General features: G+C 35.9%; 3 protein-coding genes and 1 long non-coding RNA gene across 6 annotated transcripts in view; 2 read left to right on the plus strand and 2 right to left on the minus strand.

Annotated features, from left to right (window-relative positions):
• BBS7 (Bardet-Biedl syndrome 7) overlaps nucleotides 1–8217 on the plus strand; it is a 36943-nt gene extending 28726 nt beyond the window's left edge. For both annotated transcript variants that reach the window (XM_058721480.1, XM_058721479.1), the window contains 5 exons: nucleotides 929–1093; nucleotides 4272–4381; nucleotides 4499–4602; nucleotides 4734–4857; nucleotides 6982–8217. In XM_058721480.1, the coding sequence (XP_058577463.1) occupies nucleotides 929–1093; nucleotides 4272–4381; nucleotides 4499–4602; nucleotides 4734–4857; nucleotides 6982–7115 (637 nt within the window). In that variant the 3' untranslated portion in view covers nucleotides 7116–8217. The remainder of the gene's footprint in view (nucleotides 1–928; nucleotides 1094–4271; nucleotides 4382–4498; nucleotides 4603–4733; nucleotides 4858–6981) is intronic.
• On the minus strand, nucleotides 2–9043 carry LOC131507122 (uncharacterized). The gene is made up of 3 exons (XR_009259340.1): nucleotides 8908–9043; nucleotides 2658–2726; nucleotides 2–469 (listed from the first exon to the last, which is right to left on the minus strand). It is a non-coding gene; the product is annotated as an uncharacterized LOC131507122 (long non-coding RNA).
• On the plus strand, nucleotides 9037–16216 carry CCNA2 (cyclin A2). The gene is made up of 8 exons (XM_058721482.1): nucleotides 9037–9579; nucleotides 10356–10599; nucleotides 12113–12225; nucleotides 12424–12647; nucleotides 13291–13498; nucleotides 13914–14027; nucleotides 14464–14597; nucleotides 14960–16216. The coding sequence occupies exons 1-8, from the start codon at nucleotides 9367–9369 to the stop codon at nucleotides 15006–15008; spliced, it is 1299 nt and encodes a 432-aa protein (XP_058577465.1). The 5' UTR covers nucleotides 9037–9366; the 3' UTR covers nucleotides 15009–16216.
• Nucleotides 15694–27682, minus strand: EXOSC9 (exosome component 9). Of its 2 annotated transcripts, XM_058721481.1 has the most exons (12): nucleotides 27513–27680; nucleotides 27079–27173; nucleotides 26038–26157; nucleotides 25822–25924; nucleotides 24784–24921; nucleotides 23147–23229; nucleotides 21435–21567; nucleotides 20089–20177; nucleotides 19232–19378; nucleotides 18289–18467; nucleotides 16213–16291; nucleotides 15694–15841 (listed from the first exon to the last, which is right to left on the minus strand). In XM_058721481.1, exons 1-12 carry the CDS (start codon nucleotides 27576–27578, stop codon nucleotides 15757–15759), a joined length of 1317 nt encoding a protein of 438 aa, XP_058577464.1. In that variant the 5' UTR covers nucleotides 27579–27680; the 3' UTR covers nucleotides 15694–15756. The 2 variants fall into 2 exon arrangements, 1 of the variants encoding a protein (XP_058577464.1); XR_009259337.1 differs by lacking the exon at nucleotides 15694–15841 and having other exon boundaries at nucleotides 18289–18493; nucleotides 27513–27682.
• Between the last annotated feature and the right edge of the window lie 3 nt (nucleotides 27683–27685).

Consider the following 27685-nt stretch of genomic DNA (forward strand, 5'->3'; position numbering starts at 1 on the left):
GTAGGACAAAGGAGGGAGCAGTTTATTTTTTAGTATATTACATGATACAGATAAACTTGCTTTTCATTTTATAGTATAAATCTGGTAGCTATTTGTACATTTTAAAAATTAACTATTTAAGCACTGTGGATTCATATTTTTAATATAAGATTTGTCTCCTTTTAAAGGCTGATTTGAGTTGGATTTTCCTATCTTTCTCATATATTACCATTCTGATCTCAGTAGAGTAACAGTTCTCTCTCCCAAATACCTGTTGTGAATAAATATTGTTTAGCATTTGAGTTCTCTGTGAACAGGATCTTATTATAGTATTAACCTCAAAAGTTGTATTTCCTTTCTGTTTCACCTCAGGGAATATTGGCAAATCAATTGGTTGTGATAGTCCCTATTATTTCTGAGTTCCAGTCCAACTTAAGCATCTTCCTGTTGGTAGTTTTTCACTTTCTTTCCTGAGATGAGAGACCATGAGCTTAAATGAAGGAGAAGGGAAAGAAATGAACAATTACTGAATATTTTCCCTCTGCTGTATGTTGTACTAGATGCTTATGCATTGTCATTTAAGCCTTACAGCAAGCAAGACAGGTAGTAATGTCCCCATTTTACAAATGAGAAATAGAGACTTGGAAAAGTAAGTAACTTGCTGATACAGGAAACAGTTATGATTGGAGGCTTAATTGAACATTAAAGCACAGATATAGGTAAGCATTCCTTTTTTTCCATGAGATTGAAAATTTTATTTATCTTATGGTTAATATTAATCTGAAGAAAATTTAATATTTTTATATTTGTTTATACTTTTATATTTGTTTATATTTGTATATACTTTTATATTTGTTTACTATTGCAAAATTCTGTTAATGTGTTGTATACATATAATACCTCCATGTATTCCTACACACAAATGTGTACCTCCACTATTAAATTACAGACCCATGAATACACTGACTTTAACAGGCCAGTTCAGTTTTGCTGAAGTTCACTCCTGGGTGGTTTTTTGCCTGCCTGAAGTCCCTGAGAAACCTCCAGCAGGAGAATGTGTGACATTTTATTTTCAGAACACCTTCCTGGATACACAACTTGAAAGTACCTACAGGTAAATAAAACTTATTACTGGTTCAGGAATGTTTTTATATAAATAGAGCTTCTAAATTTTCATTTGTTTTAAGGCAGGAATAACTTGAAAATAATGTGACTGAAAACCTATACTGTTCAAGAGAATCTATTGAAAAACAAGTAGAATTAATGATTTAAAAAAAATGTTTGAATACAGACAAATATGAAAGATCAATACCTTTCCTATTCCCAACAATAACCAGTTAGAAAATAAATGATTTGAATGATTTGAAAAGACCCTATCAGAGTAGCAATAACAATAACAAAATATCCATATAAGATCTGCAGAAATATCTGTTATTAGAAATATGCAGAACTTACATGAAGAAAACTTTAGAATTTTATTGACATAAAAGACTTGATTAAATGGAGTAATATATTCAGTAGTCATCAATTGAAGACATAAACATGGCAGTACTTCCCCAAATTGATTCATTTATTCTAGTTTCAGTAAAAATTCCATTGAATTTCTTTAGGCAAAAATAGAATATGGCTCAGAACTTGAGAGTTTAGAACAGTACAGGGTTTTGAAGCTATCATATTGAGGGTAGAGGTCATATTCTACACTCTTCTCAAGCTCCCAGTTGCACTCCTGCCCCTTTACTGTCACTACTCATTCATTTCCAATAGGCTTCTATAATTTCTGTTTCTGAATATAGTAGAGGCTACATTTTCCTTCCCTTTTGTTCCTGTCTCTTGAATGTGAAATGACCTATTTCTTGGGTAAGGCTGATTTCTCTACATCTGCTCTTTGAGCTTATACCTGTCTCTCTGTCTAGGATTCTCTCCCTAAACAGATTATTGAGGTATTCTACTTCTTGCTTCCTAGCTGAGACTTTACCATGCTAAATTCTGGAAATAGGAGTGAACACATAATTTTACCTCAGAATGCAGCCTTTTGGGACCAAGAAGTATCCAGCAGTATAGCTGTTTTTGTTTTGTTTTGTTTTTGCATTAGTTCTGTTGAGGTTTTACTTTGCCCTCCAAGGGATCTTACATGTGTCTAAACCTGTAATAATGACTCCTGTTCTGAAGTACCACAGTAAACCTCACACTTTAATCAGAGAAGACAATTCAACATGCCCCTGGCATATTCTGTATTATTATAATAGCATACCTTTGTATTTTCCCATTCTGTGCCCTTAAGTATTCTTTCCTTAACAATCAAAACTCTACTTATCCTTCAAGGCTCAACTCAGTTGCTGTATTTTGAAGCCTTCCTTGAGATTCTCTTTTCTGTTCCCATAGTATTTTATTCTTACCTGTCTTAGGTATTTATTGTTATTTGTTTGAAGTATATAATAATTTTTATGTAAACTTGTTTCTTCAAATTAGACTTTAAGCTTTTCATGGGCAGAGTCAATTTCTTAATTATCTTTGTATGTTTCCTCCAAGTACCTACCACATGGCTTTGCTCAATGAATGTTTTTTGGGTGCCTAAATAAAATACATTTATGTGAAGAAAGTATAGAAGCATGTGCTTTGGAGGCAAACATACTTAGGTTTGAATCATGGCTCTGTGACTCACCAACTATTTGATCTACCTGGATTATTTAACTCTCTGAGCTTCAGTTTTCTTTTTTGGGGGTCGGAAATAATAGCACTTTGTTGAGCTGTGATGATTAAAAGAAGATAAACCATGTGAGTCATTCTACAGTGCCAGGTACTGTTAAGTGTTTAAAATTAAATATCATCAGTTAAAATTAAATACTAGTGAAAATATGATTTTTAAAACATAATTGAAATCAATATAGTATGTAGGATTCACCTTTCTAGAAAAAAGAATTAGCATTTGTCTACAACTAGTGAATATAAACTATTGGTGTGTGTGAAAACCAAATAAAAAGACAGCATTTAATACATGAAAGGTGGTATATGTATTAATTAGGAAACTTGATTATCATAAGAAGGAACCAAATACAAGAAGACTTAACCAAATAAAAAGAATTTATTAGCTCATATAACTTAAAAGTCTAGTAGTAATCTGCCTCAGGCAGAACAGGATTCCTGGCTTACCTGATATCATCAAAACTGTCTCTTTTCATTGCTCAGCTCTGTTTTTGTCTTTTTTTTGGCTTTTCAAATAAGTGCCATGTGGCTACCAGCAATTCCATCCAGTTTTCTATCTTTTCATCTATCCCAGAGCCTCTCTTTCTGAATAGTTCCAAATAAAAGCTCCAGGATTGAGTGTCAGTATAAAGCCATGAGGTTGGAATACACTGCTAAATGCTTCCTTCGAAAGTCCCACAAATGGGGATGAGGCCAGTGCCAGTGAGACTACAGTTGACCCTCAAACAACACAGGTTTAAACTGCATGGGACCACTTATACATGGATTTTTTAAAAATATATATATAAATACAGTACATTATGGTAGATGTATTTTCTCTAATGATTTTCTTAGTAACATTTTTTTCTTATTTTACTTTAAGAATACAGTATATAATACATACAACATACAAAATATGTGTTGATGGACTGTTTATATTATTGGTAAGGCTTCTGGTCAGCTAGTTAAGTTTTTGAGGAGTCAAAAGTTCTATGCGGATTTTTGAGTGTGCAGGGGTTCAGCACCTCAACCCCCACATTGTTCAAGGGTCAACTATATATGGATTGAGAAAGGTAAGAGAACAAAGAAATGGTTCTGTAAAGAAGATGAAGAGTCCTCTGTGCATAATAAGTGACAATAAATGATGGGCATGGAAGAATGAAAGATGTTACTCTTAGGTTTAATATCAGCTTTCTTTTGAGAATGAAGAATGTAGTCATGTTGTGATTTGTGTGATTACATCAAAGAAAATCATGTAAATAAGCAATTATAAATGCATTTTATATACATATGGGGTTAGTTGTTGGAAATTTTATTAGTGAAAGTAAAGAAAGATGCTTTAAGGAAGAACTTATAGGTAATTGTCATGTTTAAGATGCATATATCTAACATCTTGTTTAGTTTCACAATTATGTTCAGAACTTGAATTTAATAATAAAAGTTTACACACTTAAATATGCTTTATATTAATAATGTGATGTGTATATAAAGAGATCTAAAATCAAATGAATTTTAAAAACCAGCTGCTAGTCAGAAAATATGTATTCACTGGACCTAGTTACTATATTTTCTTCTAAAGCTGTTCTTTTAAAAATATATTAATTTTATAGGAAAGGAGAAGGAGTTTTTAAATCTGACAACATTTCTACTATATCCATCCTAAAAGATGTGCTCTCTAAAGAAGCTACAAAAAGGAAAATTAACCTCAACATATCGTACGGTAAAAAAAAAAAAAAAAAAGAAAAATGAATTATTTTGGAGGGGTATTTTTGTTAACAGTAACAATGTTTCTGATCAAAGTGACTTACCTAATTGTGTCTGGATCAACTTCTTCTAGAGATAAATGAAGTATCAGTCAAACACACTTTAAAGCTAATCCACCCAAAGCTGGAGTACCAGTTGCTTTTGGCTAAGAAAGTGCAATTAATTGATGCTTTAAAAGTAAGTATGTATTTCGTGGATTCACAATCATTGTTTTATTGTGATGGAATTTCTAAAATTGTAAAGACTTTAAAGTTACACTGGATTGAATTTTGAACATTAAAGTGCTTCTGTTTTTAATTTTAAATAAGGAATTGCAGGTTCATGAAGGAAATACAAACTTTCTGATACCAGAATATCGCTGTATTCTAGAAGAGGCAGATCACCTACAGGAAGAATACAAAAAGCAACCTGCACATCTGGAAAGACTCTACGGTTAGTGAACTATTCTAGAAAACTTTGCCATATTCCTTTCCTACTGTTTACGAAGGATCATGTGAGAGAAAATGGGCAGAAAGATAAGCAAAGATTACAGCATTCATGAACCAGTGACAGCTAGTTTATTGCATCAAATTTTTTGTCAAATTAGTTTTCATATTTAATATTTTTACTGGGTAAAATGAAAGTAAAAAAGTGAAATAGGTGTAATGCAGTAAATTAATTTCTGTACATGAAGAAACCCGGTGTGAAGTGAATATAACCTATGAAGCATTAAAAAAAATTTTTTTTAACGTTTATTTATTTTTGAGACAGAGAGAGACAGAGCATGAACGGGGGAGGGTCAGAGAGAGAGGGAGACACAGAATCTGAAACAGGCTCCAGGCTCTGAGCTGTCAGCACAGAGCCCAACGCAGGGCTCAAACTCACAGACCGTGAGATCATGACCTGAGCCAAAGTCGGACGCTTAACCGACCAAGCCACCCAGGCGCCCCAACCTATGAAGCATTAAAATGTAGGCTGTATTTCACACAAATAATTTTCAGGTTTTGTTGATACTATGAAATATCAAAATGCAGCATTTAGTATTTTTTTGGCAAAATGTAATAAATGATACATTGTGCTATAAATTTATAGTTCAAAACTCTTTTTGCCTTGGTGGTGACATGTTGGATGTTTCACAAATTGTCTTGAAAAGCAGTGAGAGCAAGAGGAAGATGTGAAGGAAAGGAAAGAGGAAGAATGGAACAGCTTAAGGAAAACTTCTTTTATTTTGCAATCTTTATATAAGACCTACTGTGTATAGCACACCTATTGATTTATAACATCTTTATTAATCAGGTGGGATATTTAATCCTTACAACAACTCTGCAAGATAGATGGTGTTATCTTCATTTTTTACATTTTCTTAAATTGAAATCTGAGACTAAAGAATTTGTTGTCACATTTGTAGTGGCAAAGCCTGCATTAGAACTTCCTCACCCCAAACTGCATGCTGTTTGCGCTATGCCAGATCTTTTAGAGTCAATTGGTATCTTCTATCCACACTGATCTTAAGCCTGTCTAATGAATTTATTTTTTACCCTGGGACTTGCTCACAGACTATAACAATATCTAATATCTTAGTATTTACAATATGACAAACACATGAAGATGAGTGGTACAAAAAACCATCTCTCACCACCAGTTCCAAAATCCAGAAAGCTTTGAAAACTAAAGCTTGTTTCATAAATCATTTGGTAGCAAATTTGACACGATCTGAATTAATAATTTAATGACAAACCTTACTTAAACTGGCATGGGGTTATTTATAGTCATTTTTATTCCACTTAATGTGAATATTTATCCACATATTTTGTTGCAGAAACACTATTCTGTTTTGTTATCAGATGTTGCCACTTATTCCCCTTGGATATTATGCCATATATGGTATATTCCTTTTATTATCTTTCTAAAATATAGAAAATTCTGAAACATGTCTTGGATAAATCCCAAGAATGTTCAATATATTGATGGAATATTTTATTTCAAATACAGCTGTTAAAAACAGAATCTGTCTACACTATCTCAAAATGGCCAGCTTGGTCGGAAAAATAAACCACTTGTGATGTTATATATACCAAAAGCAATTCAGAACTGGCCAGCAGTTAATTATCTGAATTCAGTAGCTTTTAACCAGTTGTTAAGAGGATTATTAGCCAAATGATTTATGTTTTGAAACTTGCCTTAAAGTACCCCCAAATAAGGGCACCTGGATGGGCTCAGGGGTTAAGCGTCTGACTCTTGATTTTGGCTCACAGGTCACAATCTCACAGTTCATGAGTTAGAGCCCCACTTCAGGCTCTGCACTGACAGCATGGAGCATGTTTGGGATTCTGTCTCTCCCTCTCTCTGCCCCTCCTCTGCTTGCTTGATGGCTATCTCTCTCTCAAAATAAACTTTAAAAAGAAAATCCCCCAAATAAATATTGTTTATAGTATCAATCCCTTTAGCCTTGTATATTAAATAATGCAATTATGAGTGCTTAGAGAATTTCAAGTAATAACTTACTTTCATTAAGTACTGTGTTAGAAATTAGTACTAATCTAATCAATGATAGGAAATTAACATTTTTCTTTATAGGCATGATCACCGATCTTTTCATAGATAAGTTCAAGTTCAAAGGCACCAATGTAAAAACCAAAGTACCTCTTTTACTGGAGATTCTGGACAGTTATGATCAAAATGCATTGATTGCTTTCTTTGAGGCTGCATGAAATATATAAACAAGGTAAAGTTCCAGAGTTGTCTTTTTAAACAAAGTATGTTAAAACAGAAATACAGGACATGCTAACTGTACACACTTTTATTTCAAATGCTTTTTAGTATCATCTAAAAATATTTAAGATGTGACTTCTTTTAGTAGTGCTTCTAATTTTGAGAAATGGAGCTTTTTAAAAATAAAGGAATTTTTATTTTAAAACAAGTGGAATGATTATAAGGGACGTTAATGAATTTTTTGCAAGTGGATATTTTAACTTTTAAATTGAGAAATATTTGGAAAATAAAAATCTATTCAAATATATAACAAGCTACACATATGTATAAATTGCTTTAAAGTTTTCAAAATGTCTTTACATACATTACTTCATCTGATCTTCACAATACATATTATTTTGTCAAGTCTATAAGAAAACCAATTCTCTGTGAGGTTAAGTGATAAAGAGGACATGCTGTTATTTGTAAAACTGGGACCAGATTTCAAGTTCTGTTGCCTGGCTTGTGTCCTGGTTACTGTATACGTTGTTAACTAGTGGAAGTAACTTACCAATTATTTTTTCTAGGAGTTGAGATTGATTTGCAACTGATTTCACTTTTGCTAGGTAATGTTTTTATGACCCACACTCAGTTTGTGAAATGCTTGAGTTGCCCCAGTGCTATAAATAGTGGCCAGGGAAATGAGCAGAGCTTGCACAGATTGAAGGGATCTTAATTTGATGTCCTGTAACCAGTAGAGCTGTACAAATGTCCTATATGTGAATAGTGCAGAAATAGTGATGGCTTCTTAGATTTTCCTGTACTAGGATCCACTGATTACCTTTTTATCATATATGGAGGGAAATATGACTTTAAGGTTACAGAATACAGAAGTTTTATTCATTAATCTTAATTTATATTTTGTCATATTCAGGGAAATATTGTATTTAAAAGTTGTTTTAAAATGGCATAAAGATTATAATGGAAATAAGCTATTCTTTATGTTTTCAAGAAGGGCACATTCATGAATTTGTCAGAAAACAGTAATGCTTCTTAATCATATACCATTATATTTATTATATGCAAGCCTTGTATATTAAATTTGAAAATTTGTTAAAGTCACATATCACTGACAGTTTTCTTTTAATAAGGTCATATTTTTATTATATTTAACCTTCATTTCTAAATGGAACAAATAATTATATCTAGGTCACTAGAATTTCACTGGTGCTTTTTGTTGGCTGCCACAGCTTGGCAAAATATTCATCAAAATCAGTGACTGTCTAGTTGAATTTCTTGTAGTACATTACTATTTTTTTATATATATGTTATATATATGATGTATCATATATATGTATCATATGTATATATGCGTATCATATATATATGTATTTATTATATAGATATCAACAGTAGTTCAAAGTGGCACCTTACTTAATTGCATCTTCATTAGATAAATTAAAAAGCATGACTGAAGAAACACCTAAATGGTAAGATATTATAGTCTACCACTTGAATGTCAGTTATTACGTTAGCAGCGGGTAAATGATTTATGCTCATTATATAATCATGAGAGCCGTATGACATGTAGACATTACTCCCAATTAATAAGAAAACTGAGGATCAGAGACATTAAATAACTGGTCCACGACTACCAGGCCAGTAAGTGGCTGGGTCAGATTTTAGACCTTGGGAAACCAGGCAGGCTAACTGAAGGTTCCACAGCTAACGACTGGGGTGGCTCACTAATAACTGCTTAAGTTTAACTCAGTTTATCCAAGAGGCAGCCCTAGCCCAGAGCCCAGGGATCACCTAGTGGCCCAGTTTAAAGTCACCAGAAACTCGGGACCCGCCTCTTCGCTCGGCGCAGGCGTTTTCCCTCCCGCCGCCGTTCGGCGTTTCTCCGCCTCTGTTCCGTGGCCTTCGCGGCCGCCTTCATTCGCCTGCGACTGTGTCGCCTAGAGTGACGTCACGGGCGTCGGCCCTTTCCATTGGCTCATTTCAATAGTCGCGGGATACTTGAACTGCATGAACAGCCGCCGCTCCGGCGGGCTGCTCGCGACATCTCGGGGGCGTCTTTAGCCCTCCACGCCCGGCAGTTCCTGCCTACGCCTTTCTCAACTTACTTGGAACTCCGTGATCTCGAGCGGGCAGGCTGGCCCGGGCTGCGGCGGATTGCTACGGCGGGAGCGTTTCTTGTTGGGGTCGGCGGGACGGAGTACACGCCGCTAGGCGCCCCAGGCTGATTCCGCCGCGACCCCGGGAGCAGTGATGTTGGGCAGCTCCGCGCCGGGGCCTGCGTCCCGCGAGGCGGGCTCGGCGCTGCTAACATTGCAGCATACGGAGCTCCAAGAGGACCAGGAGAACATCAACCCTGAGAAGGTGGCGCCCGCCCAGCAGCCCCGCACTCGTGCCGGGCTGGCCGTACTCAAGGCTGGGAATCCGCGCGTTCCAGCACCGCAGCAGAGGCCCAAGACACGACGGGTAAAGAGATGAGCGGTATCTGCAGGAGGGTGGGCCGAGCGGGAGTTTTGCACGAGGTTTAGCAGGCCGAGGAGCGTGGCAAGAAAGCATCTTCCGAGCTTTTTTAAAGGGAGTCCTGGGTCTTGAGTCACCTTGATCCCTAGTTTTCTGGCGTGTGGGATGCCACTTAATAGCTTCTCCCCCATTGCTCTCTTCGCCAGCTGTGTTATGTTGCCTGTCTGCTGTTTATTGGGGATGTTTTTCTATAGATAATGGGGGTCAAACCAAACCCTAATCAAGTCCTACGTGTGTCCGCGCTTTTCTCGCCGCTTTAAACCCCAGGCCCTGCCCTAGTATCTGGACCTCCTTCCCCTCTCCATATGGTTAAGATTACCTCAACTTTAAGAAAGGGTATAAAAAATACTTTGCTTTTAGTAAATTCCGCCATTTTGCCGGATTTGCTCGGTTGCTCCACCCTTGGGCGAAAGTAGTGAACCGACACCTCTTTGCCGGCTCTCCTAAACTTGTCATTTCTCAGCCTGCCCCTCCACCCATCTTATGGCCTTGATTAGTTTTATATCTTCCACTTAGTGTGACTCTTTTTATAACTTATGTAGGAATGCCTGTAACGAATTTGAACATCCCTTTCTTCAGCCACTCAAACTTTACCGCATGGACTTTGCCCCAGTTTAATTTCCTGAGTATTTGGAAGTAAAAAGCAGACACTGAGACCCATAAGGGGAAGAAACCAAAACTCCATTCAACAGGCTCAAAGCCAAATATTTATTTCTTTTTAGGTTGCACCTCTTAAGGATCTTCCTATAAATGATGAGCATGTCACTGTTCCTCCCTGGAAAGCAAACAGTAAACAGCCTGCATTTACCATTCATGTGGATGAAGCAGAAGAAGAGACTCAAAAGAGGCCAGCTGAATCTAAAAAAACAGAACATGAAAATGTCCTGGCTTTTAATTCAGCCATTACTTTATCTGGACCAAGAAAACCACTGGTACCTCTGGATTATCCAATGGATGGTAGTTTTGGTAAGTTTTAAAGAACATCTGTATCAAATCAATGTAATCGTAATTATTAAATACACTGGGGGAGCCTGGTGGCTCACTGGATTGAACTTTTGACCCTTGATTTCGGCTCAGGCCATGATCTCAGGGTTGTGGGATCAAGTCCCACACTGGGCTCCCTGCTGAGCACGGAGCCTGCTTGAGATCCTTTCTGCCCCTCTCCCCAGCTCACTCCCACACTCTAAAATAAAAAATAATAATAATAATCTCTTTCTTTAACTAAAAAATAGGCTGCATTAATGCTATTTTGTACTTTAAGACATTTTCTTACTTGATCCTTAGCACATTTATGAACGAATAGATTTCAGTTGTATTCATAAGACTCACTTTGTACATACCACTCAGAGTATTTGAAAAGGATGCAGCTTTCAATATTGTGATATCTAACATCTCTTACAGCTTTAAGGTAACATTTATTTTTGAGAGAGAGAGAGACAGCGTGAGCAGGGAAGGGGCAGAGAGGGGGAGACTCCGAAGCAGCCTCAGGCTCTGAGCTGTCAGCACAGAGCCTGATGCAGGGCTTGAACGAATGGTGATATCGTAACCTGAACTGAAGTCGGATGCTTAACTAACTGACCCACCCAGGCACCCGTCTGTTATAGCTTTAAAATTTTGTTTCTGTAAATCCAGTCTGATACCAGAGAGGGACATTATTCTACTGTAAGTCAAGCATTGAACCATGGCTTTGCACTTAACCACATAAAAATAAAAGTAGCTGCTATAAAGACAGCTCTGCCAACAGTTTATGCAACTTCTTTACCATAGGTCTGCTGAGTCACTGGGCAACTCATTAAGTTTAGTCTCTAGTTCTACTGTGAGAAGTGGTCTAGAAATCGCAGGAAAATCTTTTGGAAATAAAGTAATGTTTGTATTTTTATTTAAAGTTTGCCACAAATTTTAACCTCAAAGCGAACCCTGAAGTGAAAAGAATAATTAATGATATTCTTTGCCTTAAAAGATAATCTAAAGTTACAGACATGAATCACTTGTTGATTGTAGTGTTAATTTGTTTGAACTGCTTGTAACAAACCTCATTTTCTCATTCATACACTCATAGAAGCACTGCTTCTTAGTTATTGCCTAGATTGTACTTTGAATATGTCCGACTTTGGGGTCTGCAAACTCTCAGGATAAATACTACATAATATCTCCAGACTATTTTGGATTTTAACTCAGTCCTAACAGAATCACTGTGCCATCTGCTCTTATTTCTCATGGAATATGAATATTAACATAGTACTTGATCTTCAAACTCATTTCCTTTTAGTGGCCTATTAGTATTTTTTCTTATTGATTAAAACCAAGTGGAGAGGGGGTACTAAAACCACAGTGAACTATTCTTTGTACTTTTTCATGAATAGCCCTTTTTAGTTGGATGAAATAAATGCTTTCATATGGGACTCCTTACAAGGGCAGTTTTGGCTATTAATTAGAAAATTAAACAATGAACTTAATCATAACTTCTGTATTCTCCCAGAGTCACCACATACTATGGACATATCAATTGTATTAGACGATGAAAAGCCAATGAGTGTCAATGAAGTCCCAGACTACCATGAGGATATTCACACATACCTTAGGGAAATGGAGGTAACAGCTCTCTGAATCCGATTTTTATACGGTTTTACTCATCATGGCAAAATGAAACTGAGAGGATGTTTTTAAGTTCCTTAACTGGTGGTGAATTAGTCTAAAGTTATACTGATGTTTCTGGTATGTGGCATCTTTGTTAATGGTAGAATAATCTAATTGTAATTTTAACATTATACTAAGTAACTGTCTCAACAGGTTAAATGTAAGCCTAAAGTGGGTTACATGAAGAAACAGCCAGACATCACTAACAGTATGAGGGCTATCCTTGTGGACTGGTTAGTTGAAGTAGGAGAAGAATATAAACTACAGAATGAGACCCTGCATTTGGCTGTGAACTACATTGATAGGTTCCTTTCATCGATGTCTGTGTTGAGAGGAAAACTTCAGCTTGTGGGCACTGCTGCTATGCTGTTAGCCTCGTAAGTCCAACTTGGTTTGTTGGATTAAGTGATTGGTACCTTTCTGTGTAAGGAAGAGGTTGTGATTTTTAACACTGACATTTTAATATACACAAGGCAGAGTTGGAAGCTACTTTAGGGGTAGCAGCATGAAACAGTGTGGAAACTAGTTTAGGATATTAATTTTCCCAGATCTAGATTCCAGGGTACCTTAAAGATGGAGACTGGCTACTTTTTAATACACTTGGGCTAGATTACCAAATTTAAAAAAGTGTGGTTCCTTCCATCAAAAAGTGCTTTCTGGCATAAAATCATATCTTCTTAAGACATGGAAATTAGATTTAAAAACTAAAAATGTTTATTTTTCTAAGAATTTCCTAAATTTTCATTTACTTGAACTCTGGCATTGTTACCATCTTGGGAACTCTTAGGCCTCTTATTTGACTGCATTGGGACAGATGTCCCATGAGTCCTGTATTGATTTGGGTCTTTCAGTTAGCATCTAGTCTCTGCTGGTAATGGTCAAAATCAGTGGAAACAGGCAACTGGTGGAGTGTAGGTTTGGGACTCATTCCATGTATTCTGCTAAAGCGATTTCAGAATTAGATAAACAGCTTGCTTCTCTTTTGGAAAGACTGATTACTTAAAACTTTTTTCATTGTAGAAAGTTTGAAGAAATATACCCCCCAGAAGTAGCAGAGTTTGTGTACATTACAGATGATACCTATACCAAGAAACAAGTCCTGAGAATGGAGCATCTAGTTTTGAAAGTGCTTGCTTTTGACCTAGCTGCACCAACAGTAAATCAATTTCTTACCCAATACTTTCTGCATCAGCAGTCTGCCAACTGCAAAGTTGAAAGTTTAGCAATGGTAAGTTCTTTTCATTTTGTTGAATGAAGATTCTTAGGTCACACAGTTTAATTACATAGCTTTGGTCAAGGGATTTAGTATTTAGGGGACAAGTTAATGCTATAGTATAAAGAGAACCTACCATTGGTGAAAGGGAACATGAATTCGAAAGTAACTAGGAGTAGTGGAATGAGGATTGAGTCTTGGGAAATGGTAGCCAGAAGAGTTTTAAAAATTATTAAAAGAGGAAAAAATACAGGATCAAGATGGAGCAAAACACTAAGATAATGGATAAGGGCTGTGACAATTTTTTTTTCCTATGGTTGCCATAGAGCCAGTCTTAAAAACAGGAAAATATTAGGACAGCAGGCAAGGATTTGAGGTTTGAATTCTAGAGCTCTTGTGATCATAAAGTATATTTACATTTTCATTGCAGTTTTTGGGAGAATTAAGTTTGATAGATGCTGACCCATACCTAAAGTATTTGCCATCAGTTATTGCTGCAGCAGCCTTTCATTTAGCACTCTACACAGTCACAGGACAAAGCTGGGTATGTATTTCGATGTCTTCACACTTCTGCCTTGCAACTTAAATATTTGTGTCAGTTAAGTCAGATAATTGTCCTATACAAGAGATGGTGGTCTAGAGGTACTAACCTGGAAAAACTTCAAAAAATCTGCACTGTTTAAAGTGTCTTACCTGTTTAGTAATGTATGTTAGGTAGAAAGCTTAGTTATTACTTGGATTTGAAAGGTGTGCTTAAAGGATCAGGCCATAAGACCTGCTGCTGGCAGGGAAAGTAGTAAAAATTGACCAAAGTCAGCATAAAAGATGGAATAATGACTTGAGAAAACTAGATTTCTTAGCTGGAGGTGTTGGCCCTGAAATTTAACAAAACTCCAGCTTAATGCCAACTACTAACTCATTATGTTTGATGTCTGTTCCTAAAAACAAAACTCAGTGCTTCTCTACCCACTTCTCTGCAGCCTGAATCTTTAGTTCAAAAGACTGGATATACCTTGGAAAGTCTTAAGCCTTGCCTCATGGACCTTCACCAGACCTACCTCAGAGCACCACAGCACGCACAACAGTCAATAAGGGAAAAGTATAAAAGTTCAAAGTAAGAATTAACATGATACTAAAGAAGCTTGCTTTCCCAGGCTATTGCATGATTCTGGGACACCTGACATTTTAACTTTATCAAAGGATTCACAAAACAGACACAGCCTCCCTAAGAAACTGTTCTCTTAGCAGGCCAGGTGTTCTGAGTATGCTGTAGTTACCCTTTCTGTCCTGCATTTGAGGGAAAAGAGGGGAGAGGAACGGGTATGCGTGCATGTTTTGTGGACCAGACAATGATTGTATAACCATTAACTCAATCAGCATACAAACAGGATTTTTGAGTTCCTAGTATATGTATCATTCCATGAGCCTCTTTACCCAATGAATATTTACAGTTTTTTTTTTTTCCCCTACTTCCAGGTATCATGGTGTTTCTCTCCTCAACCCACCAGAGACACTAAATGTGTAACAGTGAAAGACTGCCTTTGCTTTCTAAGATGTAAATCACTCCAAGTATATGGTGTACAGTTTTTTCTAAGGTTTTAATCTTTACAATCATTTCTGAATACAGAAGTTAGGGTCAAGTACAAATTATGGTATCTATTACTTTTTAAATGGTTTTAATTTGTATATCTTTTGTACATGTAACTATCTGAGATATTTGGCTAATTTTAAGTGGTTTAAAGTATTAATGATGCCAGCTGTCAGCACAATAAGAATAAGAATAAATGGATTTAGAAAATTTGGTTTTGTAAGTCAAATTTGATTTGACTACGGTATCACTCAAAAATTAATTTCATTTACTATAGAAGGGGACTGGGAAGGCTTCTCTTGTGTAGGAAAACGGATAAAAGTTTGAGCATCCATTTTCCTAAGCCACTGGATCAATTTGGTGACTTGCGCATAATCCAAGCATATCTGGAATAAATCTGTGCTTATTTATCTGTTGTGATGATCCTGAGAATCTTTCAGCTCTTTGTACACACTATGAAAATGCTTTTTCATTCCTCATCAACTTTTACACTTTACTGAAGTGACAGTTATTTAAAACCTGTTAAGCTGTCCAAAAGGTTTATTTTAAAGCATAATGTAAAAAACTATTATGGAATTGACTAGATTTTATAATGGATTTGTGAAGAGAAAAATACCCAAAGTTATTAGCACTGAATAAATATCCTTTTAATAGTTATATACACAAATATACAACTATGTGAGCTTCAATTAGCAGCTCTCTTCTTTTTTCTCTTTTTCACTGGCTTTTTACTTGGTGCTTTTTCTTGTTTTGCACTGATGGTTTGTGTTCTGTGAATAAAATAAATTAACAGTTTACTAACAGTATTAGCACTACAAGCTGATACCATGGGTGGTTTGCCACACTCATAATATTTTGCTCGTTAATTTTGGATTACCAAAATAGGAGGCCTTATTTCTTCCAGTAGAATATAGAACACTTGCCAACTATGAGAATAAAATGCAGTATTACTTTAAAAGTAATCCAGTTTTATAGAATTAGGTCCTAATGTTTTTAAATCTCAGTTTGAAGAAACCACAGAAAGAACAGCTGGATTTCAAATTAAAAAGGGGGTGTCTGTTTATAGTAGGATAAGATGAGAATAAAACCAGAAAAGTCTTGAGTATGTGTATACACTTGAAATAAATCAGAAACTTGTTACCTTATTTTCTTTGGATTCTTGTCTGGTTCTAAAATGATCATTTCTTCCTCTTCACTGTCTGAGAGTACTATGGGGGCATCTTAAGAAAATGTTAAGGAAACATTAATCTCTTGGAAATTTTCCACATGGGTTTAGGTCAGCAGTTCTAACATTCTATTTCTGTACAAATATCCCAAACTACTCTGAGTGGAGGCTTACAGAACTACTTGGTTCTTTTCCTTAAGTAATTCCTTGGAGCTCTGAAAAATAACATTACTTTATTTCCTAAAAATTCTGTAATTACATGACAATTATATGTGTTCAATATAATTACATTTCATACATGTCATAGGAGAAAAAAATCTATATAACTTTCTATTAGAAACAACACTGGAAGGAAAATACCTAGAAGCAGAATTATTGGGTCAAAAGGCATACACATTCTAAAAGATATTTTGCCAAATTCTGCAAAAATACTGTTCCAATTTATACCCTGAGAAATAAGTATATAAAGAATCCATCTTCCTATTCACACTTGCCAATGGTGACATTTTTAATATTGCCTAATACAGTAGTCAGAAAACATCCCCTTTTGCCTTGAATTTATTTCCTTTGTTACTACTAGGGTTGCCTATGAAATATGTTACTGGCCATTTGTATTCTTTATCTTTGACCAGTTTTTCTCCTAAGCCTTAGTTAATGAACGATATATATAAAATGTGAATTAACCCTTTTCCCAGTTGGCATATCAAGTCTTTGAGTTTTCAGTTAGTTTCTCGTCTTCCACAAGGAGAAAGGCTTCAGAAAGGCTTTACCTGCTTTATCCTCCCAATTATCTTAGGTCCACTTTGATTATTCAGTTGAAAATACTATTCTTCAAAGCAGCAATTGAGTGTTTAGCATTAACCTTAATCTTAGAAAAATATTTCACAAATATATAAAGAGGCATATGCAAGGATGCCTACTGCTACTGGAGCACTATAACAGAAAGTGGTAACATTTATCAATAAGGGAATGATTAGGCCAACCTAGTTATTGTCAAACCTACAATTCTATGCAGCATTTAAAAGCGTGGCTGATCTATATGCAATGACATGAAATTCTAACGATTCATTCACAGTCCCTGCATTCAAGCAGCTTATCTTGGTGTAAAAATACAGTAAATAAATACCTAAGGGTCCCAATCAATGGGGATTTTTTTTTCCTTATAAAAACCCTAGCAGGCTCTTAGCAATGTTTATAGGCAATAATTTCATTCCTTGACAGTAGGCAGCTATGCATATTATATACATAAACAGTATCCCCTTCACTATTTTTTTCAGCTAGATTTAGTAAATACACCCTTTAGTTCTCCGCCAGCCTACTTCCTACATCCAAACTTGTATGATTTGTTTTTACTACATTAAGAAAAAAAAAATTTGCGATTATTATGAGGCAAGCAAGAAACTGGCTTTCCTAACAGTAAAAATAACCACAGGTTAAAAACAATTTTCTTCAGTTCTACAGTATTCCAGGTAATTCTAGAGTTTTGTATGTTCTAATACCACTCTGATACAATAGCCATATACGGCTATTTAATTTTAACTAAAATTAAAATTTAAAATTCTTGTGTCACAAACCACAGTTCAAATGCTCAGTATCTGCATGTGGCTAGTGGCTATTATATTTATTGAACAGTGTACATATAGAACATTCCTAACATTACAGAAAGTTCTATTTGGAAAGTACTACTCTAACAGACGTTACGATAAGGGCTTTTTATGTTTGAGTCTAGAAACTACAAAGGAAAAAGAGCATGTAGTAATGAAATCTTTAAGAAAAGCCTCCCTTTAAAACTGACTCAGATATACATACAAAAGAAAAAAATTATTAAAAATGCCACTACATACCAAAATACCACTACTCCACAAAGATAAGCACATTGTTTTACGAAAGAACTGGAGTAATATAGTAGTTTAGCATCAACAGCTTAACTGAAATTTAAATCACAAAATATTTAGCCCCTTTAAAAAAAGAACTGCTGATACAAAAATAAGATCCCTACAATAGGAAGATTCACATGTATTACATAAAAGCCGTAAATAAAGTGTTACCTACCTTGACTTCCAATATTGGAGACTTCTCTAGTGTCCATTTTTATAGTATCAAGAATGATAGCTTCATCACTGCCACCATCATCCTCTTCCTTCTCAGAGTCTTCAAGATCACCCCAGGAGTTTTCTATTCCCTCTCCAATTTGGGCAGTTCCAGGAGTCCAAAGCACAGGTTTAGAAACACGTAACAAGTTAAGAAAACTTTACTGCTACTTGATGCAGTGTTAAAAAAGATGAGAATAAAGGTTTCAAGACTGAAGTGTTCCTCAAGTTTGTATGTAAAAATTTTACTAATAGTTACGCTACGGGATGGCTGACCAATAAAGAAAAAAACATGTAACTCACATAAGATTTTATGGAAACAATGGTGAGAAACAACAAGACATACTGGCTTTTAACAGCTGTAGTAATAAATTTGGCAATTGGATGAATAAATAATTTCCAAGAACAATGTTTATAGTATATAAAATGCTTGAACATGCCATTGAGATTAAAGAACAATTTTCCAGGTGCACCTGGGTGACTCAGTTAAGTGTCCGACTCTTCGGCTCAGGTCATGATCTTGGCTCAGGTCATAATCTTGGTTCATGAGTTCAAGCCCCATATAGGGATCTGTGCTGACAGTGTGGAGCCTGCTTGGGATTCTCTCTCTCACTCCTCATCTGCTTCCTCTGTCTCTCAAAATAAATGAAAAACATTTTCCAAAGGAAAATAAAATGGTGCGAATTCATTAAGATAGATTATTTCTTGTTTTTGTAGGATAGCTAAAGAGGTGGATGTTACACCAAGGACTTAATATAACTAATCACTATCTTGTATCTTAAATGCTTTCTCTAACAAAGCAGTGTTTCAGAAAACAAACTTCAGTATGCACACCTTCCCATATACCTAATGACGCCAAAAATGACATGAATTCTGTTCCTGAAAAAACCACCCAATAAAGATACACTTCTGAAGGAGGTTCAGCTTCCGCAATAATTTCTTCTGCTTTCTCTTCCACATCAGAGGTATCAATAGGGGCCTTTTCCATTTTAAATGCTGTGATTCTTTGGCTTGCTATAGACTCGGCAAAGCCAAACTTGCCACCTTCTTTCCTGTGTGGGTGTTTTTTGTTTTGTTTTTTTTTGTATTTGGGGGTGAAGAGAAGTGAAAAGGGGGGAATGAGAGAGGGAAGAGAAAACAGGAAGGGAAAAGTTAACCATTTTATCCTTTTGATGGAGGAGAAAAATTAGAAAAAAGCTATTTGACTAACTTAACCTCACCAATTTATTATGCTTATCAATAGAAATAAAAAAGTTACTATAATTACCATTTACTGAACCATGTGCCAGGCAAATGCTAAGTGCTTAAAAGTATATTGTTATCGAATCTTCAAACCACTTCTACCAATAGGTATTAACCAAATAGGTATTACCTCCCATATTATAGAATACTGAAGTGATAAGTGATAGATCTTGCTTAATGTCACACAGTAGGAAACAGAGATGGTAACCAACCCCAGTTTGTGTTCCTTCTGTTAATTTGGGCTACTAGATTCTTTTTTCTGAAAAAAGTGTTCATTTTTTTATAGAAAAATATTCTGTGGCTTCTCAATACAGATTATGTTTAAATTGGAATACAATATAACAGTTCCATCAACTTTCAAAAAATATTAAGTAGTATGTATATTCAAATTAGATTAACAAATAATGGACGATGGAGTGTGAAAATTACATGGTTACCCTTGTGCAAGAAAAGTCATTAATGGAAAAATCTATTAAAAATAATAGATTAGAACGTTTAGTTCTAAAAAAATTAAACTTACCTAACTTTCTGGTCATTCTCCAAAGCCTTCTGTATTAGCTCTGTAATTTCCAATACTTTCACACCAGCTATTTTACTACATCTCAATACCTATTTATAAAAGTGAATTCTGTTATTTAAAGACACCAAACTACATAGCTTTCTCTAACAAAACTATGCATATGAGAACAGTTTTTCTACCTTTATAAGCCTGACCTTTTCAAATATGAAAATACAATGTAAACACAAATTAATGCAAAATGTGAGCATTGTTTTAGAATATCTGAAGGATTATCATATTAAGAAAACAGACCAAAAACTTCCCTGACAGTGTAAAAGATACCACTGAAAAGGCCACAGACATATATTATATACTCAGGGATGCACTAACTACCTTGCTGTGTGAGTGAGTGATCCACAAAGCACAAGTTCAAGTCATGGCTACAATGTCCCCAGGGAAACTTCTATAAAGCAGAGATTCCAAGACCTCAGGGACCTAATGGATTAGAATCTCTGGAAATAGGGATCTGGTAATGGTCTTAATAATGGTAATAGAAACTAACATTTACAGCATACTTAAGAAATGTTACACAGTGCAATATATCTATGTGTACTTACTACATTCTTTTTTAACAAGGTGTCAATATTCCCTATTTTACAGATAACGGAGCCAAGGCACAAAGATATTAAATCATTTGTAAAAGATCAGTTAGTATAAGGCATAACTGGAATTCCAACTAAAGCAGCCTCTGCCCCACCTGTGCTATATGCTACATGTTGATCTATCTTCTAAAAGCCTCCATGTGAATCTGATATGTAGCTGTATTTGAGAACTACTGCTTATTGTACCCAACTTCTGAGAGTAAAACTATCTTTTTTACCTAATTTCTACTTTTTGGACACTTTTTTTTTGAATAGGGATATGAATCTCTTTCCTCACTGGAAGGAAAAAAGTGTTCCTCTGCATAGAAGGGCTAGACTCTGGACGGCCATAAATGGAGCAGGAAGGAAGAAAGGAGGATCCCTTGCAGCCACCAAAGGAACATAATGATAATATTGAAACCAGATTCTAACATACCCTAGAATCAAACATTGAAAACATCCTTGATGGATTTTAGTTAAACAAGAAAAAGCTTCTAAAAAGAAGAGAACTGTTCTTTTTTTTTAATTTTTAAGTCTATTTATTTTGAGAGAGAGAAAGAGATGGAGAGTGGGGGAGGGACAAAGAGAGAGAGGAAGAGAGAATCCAAGCAGGCTCATGAACCACAAGACCATGACCTGAGCCGAAATCAAGAGTCGGATGCTTAACCGACTGAGCCACCCAGGTGCCCCAAGACCTATTAAGAAAACATTAATCAAAGCACTAACTTGATCCTTCAGCAGCATTATCCCACCACTGGATTGGATAGTACAAATCTCTCGATGCTTGTTCATGGCAATCACCAGCAAGCCATCCATTACACGTTCTTCTCGTTCATTGGGATCCACCAATAAATATGTACTGAAATGAATGTTAAATAGACCTAAGCAAATCTGAGGCTGAATGCCTGTCAATTTTAAGATAATGAACATTTTTAAAAGATAGCATTAATAAAGTTTAACACAGTGAAGGTCTGAGCCCGTGGATTTGAGTCACTTTAATGAAATGAGATGAGAATTCTACTTTTTAATGGACAAAATGAATGGTAAGTGAGTATCAGTAACTATTAGAGTAAAACCACTTAAGTTCATATTGGTTTTATTTAAATAATATATATTCTAAACCTAATGCTATCACTTTGATGAAATGACTTGTGGCTCATTAATAAAAACTTAGATAACATTAATTTGGTTAATTTTAAAGGCTCCCTGGTATCCTATACTCTGAAGTTTTTCCAGGTTCTGCTAATGTCTCTTTAAAAAAATACTATTTCCTCACTGTGTAATGTTGGTTTCTAGTGACATGTGGCTATTGAGCCTTTGAAATGCAGCTAGTCCAAATTGAGATGTACATGAGTGAAAAATACTGGATTTCAAAGACTTCGTAGAGCTAAAAGAATGTAAAACATCTCACGAATAATTTTTAAGATATTATATATTAATATTTTCCATATAAGTAAAATATATATAAAAATTTTATCTGTTTCTTCTTTTTTTTAATGTTTATTTTTGAGAGAAAGACAGACTGAGTGCAAGTGGGGGGGCGGGCGGCAGGTGGAGAACTGAGAGGGAGACACAAAATCTGAAGCAGGCTCCAAGCTCTGAGTTGTCAGCACAGAGCCTGATGCAGGGCTCGAACTCACTAACGGCAAGATCACAACCTGAGCCAAAGTTGGACACTTAACCGACTAAGCTACCCAGGCAACCCTGTTTCCTTTTACTTTTAATGTGGCTACTGGAAAATTTAAAATTAGATATACGGCTCATGTTGTATTTCTTTCTACTGGACAGTCTATTTTCCCGCTAATGAAATTCTACACTACAATGAGTAAAAGTTGAAAGCTTTTCTCTAGTTTTATTCATAAAATTATTCAAATACCTTACTTATATCTCCCTTTGTTTCTGAAGAGATATAAGGCTCAAGCTTTCATTTAAAGGTACCATTACATGGACCTACAACTCCAGTTTTTCTGTTGTAGGAAGAATTAGCAGTGAGTTGTGAAGAAACTACTAGAGAAATGAAGAAAACTAGATTTTTTTCCCCCATTTGTGAACCATTCCCCCTATGACTTGCTGCTATAACCACTCCATCTAATATGCTCCTCTAACATGCTCCAAAGTCCTCTGTCTTCCATTAATCCACAGTAATTCTCACCCCATTTTCCCTACTTACAGCCTAGCACACAACTCTCCTAACACCTGTACATCTCTAGCACCACCATCCTGCAGTAAATTTTTAAGTATCCTATGAAAAGTGTTGTCAATTCTATTGAAAAGGCTCTTTGTCAACTAATGCCCTTACAAAGAAGAAAAAAAAAAAACCTACAAGGTGCTTTAATATTAGAGGAGGTATTTGTTCATTTGTCCATAGCACATTTGAACAGAACAGAAAAGTCCTAGCTGCATTTATAATTTCAGTCCACGATAAGAATGAGACTTACCCTTGCTGGAAGAAAGCAAAACTGACACAAATGGGCATGTGGTGGATGCTCAGTGGTACAGGATCACGCTCTTCAGGTGTGTACTGTTTGGAAACAGAAGTTTAATAATTAGTCACTAAATGATAAACATATAAAAATATCTGGCACATCAAATATTAAAATAAAAAATGAAATCCCTTTAATCCTCAGTACTTAAATAACTCTTTTACAATTATGTTTGACTTTGCCACTCGTTCCTTAAAAGTTTATGCAAAAACAAAACAAAAAAAACTTATTGAGGTATAAATACCATAAAATCCACTCATTTTAAGTATATATCTACTCACTTTGTAGTAAACTTATAGTTATGTAACATCACCACAGTCCAGTTTTTTAACCTATCCATTACCTCCCAAATCTCCTTGAGTCTGTCTGCAGTCACTTCTCACTCCTACTCCTAGCTCCAAGCTTTCCATTTAGGTGGAATCAAGTAATTTTGTCTTTTACATCAGTTTCCTCTGAAGTTAGCATGTTTCATCCATCTTGTAGTACGTATCAACAGTCCGGTTCTTTTTACTGAATCGTATTCCACTGTATGGATACTGCATGGACACCGCATTTTGTTTTTTGACTTATCAGTGGATAAACATTTGGATTGTTTCTGATTTGGGGCTATTACGAGTAACACTACCATGAACATTCACATGAAAGTCTTTTACTAAAAACGCATTATCATTCCTCCTGAGTAGATTCCTAGGTATGGAATTGCTGGGCTGTACAGGTTGACACTTGTTTTTAAGAAACTGCCAATCTTTTCCAATGTGGCTGTTCCATTCTACTTTACCACCAGCAATAAACTCTACAGTACTTTTTAATCTTTCTATTTTACTTTCTTATACCAATTCCCTTATCTCAGGGAACATGTCTCTATTGTTAAGAAACCTTTGTCTCTACTTCTAAATCTTTAAAGAGTCTCCTCTAGTCTAATGCCTAAAAGCAGCACATGAATGACTGCTCAGAAATTTATGCATGTGATATTTACTTTCATAACTTCAAGACTCAAACTATCCACAGTGTACCTTTATCATTCCAGCATGAATTCATAGAAACTGAAGTTGACATATCGAGCAAAAAAGAGAAAGGCAACGGAAATAGTAAAAGTTAACAGTTTTCAAAATGTGGCCCTTACACTGGCAGCATTAGTATCACTTGGGACCTCTGTTAGAAGTACAAATTTGTAGATCCTACCCCTCCCCTTTTCTGAGGGTAGAGCTTAGCATATGTTTTAATAAGCCTTCCAGTTGTTTCTGAAGGACTTTTGCCAGAGTAACAAGCACAAGTATCTCAGTGTGCTGAGAATCATGGGTTTTTCACACACATGGTCCCTAAGCCAACTACTTCATCTAATGCTCAATCCCAAGAAGAAGTCATCTGGTTTTATTCTAGAAATGAAGATAGGGTGTGCTTTTATTGACACTTTAATACAAGAGATTTAAGAGATTTCAAGGACAATTTCGACCATATATCATTTGGGCCTTATCAATTTTAGGACATCCCTAATTACCATCTATAGTAACAATTCACTAATAAGTTGCCTGCACCTCAAGGATATTCATTCAATGACAGGAATAAGCCTAGCTCAAATCATGGAAGCTTACCAGTGTTACTTCATCTCCTTGGACAGAGACATCAGGTCTTCGGAAGTGACACAAGGCTACAATTGCAGCAATGCTGGCAGCATCAATAATATTCCCATCGTGATTTAATAAATGTAGGTCCACACGTATCTGCCAAACCTGAATGTGAATTTAAAACAAAAATAAATCCTAACTGATCACAACCAGTGGCTATATATAAGGAAAAGTAACATTGTGTGCAAATTTTTCTCTTGCTGTTAAAACATGCAGTTACTCCTATCAATAAAAAAATACTTAAAAAATGTTAAGCCTAGCCTACATCTGACGTACCAATTGTTCACTTTTCTGAGTCATCTGACAACAGTAAAATATATACTCTAAATAAATAGAACCACTATACAATTAAAACTAAGATTTCCCCACCCCCAAGGCTAAATGTTTTTACTGTGTCTCCTAACTTTAAAACCTCAAACTCTTAGGTTTTCTTGACAATATTTTAATGTTGTCAAAAATATTTAATATTTTAATAACACTACAAGTAATCCAAATAGGAAGAATCCTATTCAAAGATAGTCAAAAAGACAGTCAAAATACCCTAATCAAGAATAAAGTTCTAAAATCATTATGCAGCACAATTTATTGAGAGTATTATTTCCAGTGTCCGCCTACCACTGCCCCCCTATGTAACCCTTTATGTCAATAAACCTATACAAAAGGATTTAATCTGTTCTTCAGTTCTTCATTCATGAAAAAGGAACACATTACCTGCTTCTATCAAGTCACTTAAAGAACATAAGAAAATAAATCAGAATATATGAAAAACCACAAGTTCTTTGAATAAGACATTTTTACACACATCCAAGTTGATGCTTTCACCAATGTTTATTGTCCCTTCAGAGAGATGATATGAAGTTCTATGGGTAGCACTCAGGGACATTTGAAGTGAAGTGAATCAGTATAAAACTAAATTAACAGAAGCTGAGAATAAGAGTATAGATACAGGAATCCATGAATCAACAATACTCAACTAAGATTAATAATTTTGGGCATATTCCCCACCTTTTCACCAGCAACAACACAGAGAGATTCAGTGTCTATACACTTCGAATTTCTTAGACATCTTTCCAAGAGTCTATTCAACTTCACCAAGAGATCTGACTGCCTATGAAAATAGGAATGGGATAAAGTCATGAAATATAACACCAGGTATTAAAACAACAGCTTGCTGTTAGGTTCTCATCTGGCTAAAGCAGCTTTAAAAGAAGATTTAAATACCTGCCAGGTTCAAAAGCTGGGGCAGCCATCTGAGAGAGTTCAAGGTTAAAAAAAAGAATACCTTCTGTTGCCCTATTGAGTTTTGGAGAAACAAGTTCACAGGAAACCTGTCCAAGAACTCTGCAAAGATAAAGTACAAATCTGTTAACTAAATATATCTCCTTTCCAATTAACAATAAAACCTAAAACAGATATCAATTAAGTTTAAATCTTACTCTGAGTGATAACATACTCAGTATGTTATTAGAAGTTGAAATTATGTATAAAGTATAATAGAGTATATACAGAAATTAAACACATATTGGCATACCCCCCAAAATAACAAGAAAAAACATCTTATTACTATATATATATATATACACTTTATTTTTTGATCAATGATCTTTACTTCTCTTTTCTAAAACAAATATCTGTTGAACAAGATGGCATGAAAACTTGAGATTTCTTAGTTTTCATATGGCATATCTGGCTAACATCTGACCAATATCCTCACAGCTTCCAAATGAGTATTAAAAACCTAATTCTCGTGTCAGGAAAATGAGAAAAGTAGGACTACAAACTCAGGGCAATTACTGCTGGCTGTATATATGACTTGAAAAGATCAGAAAACCATGTGACACTCATGTGACAAAAAATATGGCTGGGTGCCTGGGTGGCTCAGTCGGTTAAGTGTCCGACTTCAGCTCAGGTCATGATCTCACAGTTCCTGAGTTCCAGCCCCGTATACGGCTTTGTGCTGACAGCTCAGAGCCTGGAGCCTGCTTCTGATTCTCTCCCCCTCTCTCTGCCCCTCCCCCGCTCACATTCTGTCTGTCTCTCAAAATTGAAAAACATTAAAAAAAAATTTTTTTAAATATATGATTAAAAATTTAAATGTAACTATAAAACCCAAAAACTCTTGCATTAAAGAAAATATATTTATCTTGGCAACGAAACAAAGAAGTCTGTCCACACTTCTTAGCTGCTTTGTAAACAACAAACAATAAGGTTCTTTTAAACTTCTCCCTATTGCGCTTTTAAATAATTTGAATCCTTTGTTACCTTGTTTTCCCAAGTTCCACAATACAGCATCCATAATCTGTTCCAAACGTGATCTTGATGTTCCTATAATCATAGGTTTGTCTGCCATCCAGCCGCTGTAAGCACAACATTCGTTCATTATTTCAACAAATATTTACTGAGCAGCTACTTTATGCCACGGCTAAACATTTGGGAGAAACGTGGGATACTAACCACTCCCCATAGGAGAGTGGAAACTACGTGCCCCGGCACTAATAGTCGCTGGGGTAACTCCAGCCTTCAACTGAACTGGAGGGGGCGGGGAGAGCCTTAGGGATTGGGGGAACGCACCGGCGGTTCATTCCAGGGGCTCCCTGGGCCTGTGAAGGCCAGCTCTGCGCGTCTAAGCCGGAAGACTAGGAGCGGCCGGGCGACCAGAGCATCCACGCACCGCGAAGTTCCCCGGGGCCATTTACCTTCTTCTCTTCGATGGCGCGGAGTAGGAAACGGCGCTCGCAGTTTGAAAGTGGCGTCTCCTTCATGCTGTAGGAGCACAGGACACACTAGCACCGGAATCCGCCGGGAAAACTGAACTTGGTCCTCTTCACGCGTCTCGGCTCGCTCGGACGCGCAGGAAATTTACGTCATC

Source organism: Neofelis nebulosa, chromosome 3 (assembly GCF_028018385.1).
Source record: "Neofelis nebulosa isolate mNeoNeb1 chromosome 3, mNeoNeb1.pri, whole genome shotgun sequence".
Lineage (NCBI taxonomy): Eukaryota > Metazoa > Chordata > Mammalia > Carnivora > Felidae > Neofelis > Neofelis nebulosa.

Bases quoted from the DNA above. Each gene is read 5' to 3' on its own strand.
- EXOSC9 (XM_058721481.1), bottom strand. From the start codon at position 27,578: ATGAAGGAGACGCCACTTTCAAACTGCGAGCGCCGTTTCCTACTCCGC. The intron at 25,925-26,037 runs GTATTTAAATCT...CTATTTTCATAG, and splicing joins CCAGCTTTTGAACCTGGCAG to GCAGTCAGATCTCTTGGTGA. The intron at 20,178-21,434 runs GTTAGTGCTTTG...TTTTATAAATAG, and splicing joins TAATGCTGCTGAAGGATCAA to GTATTGAGATGTAGTAAAAT.
- CCNA2 (XM_058721482.1), top strand. From the start codon at position 9,367: ATGTTGGGCAGCTCCGCGCCGGGGCCTGCGTCCCGCGAGGCGGGCTCG. The intron at 10,600-12,112 runs GTAAGTTTTAAA...GTATTCTCCCAG, and splicing joins TCCAATGGATGGTAGTTTTG to AGTCACCACATACTATGGAC. The intron at 13,499-13,913 runs GTAAGTTCTTTT...TTTTCATTGCAG, and splicing joins AAGTTGAAAGTTTAGCAATG to TTTTTGGGAGAATTAAGTTT.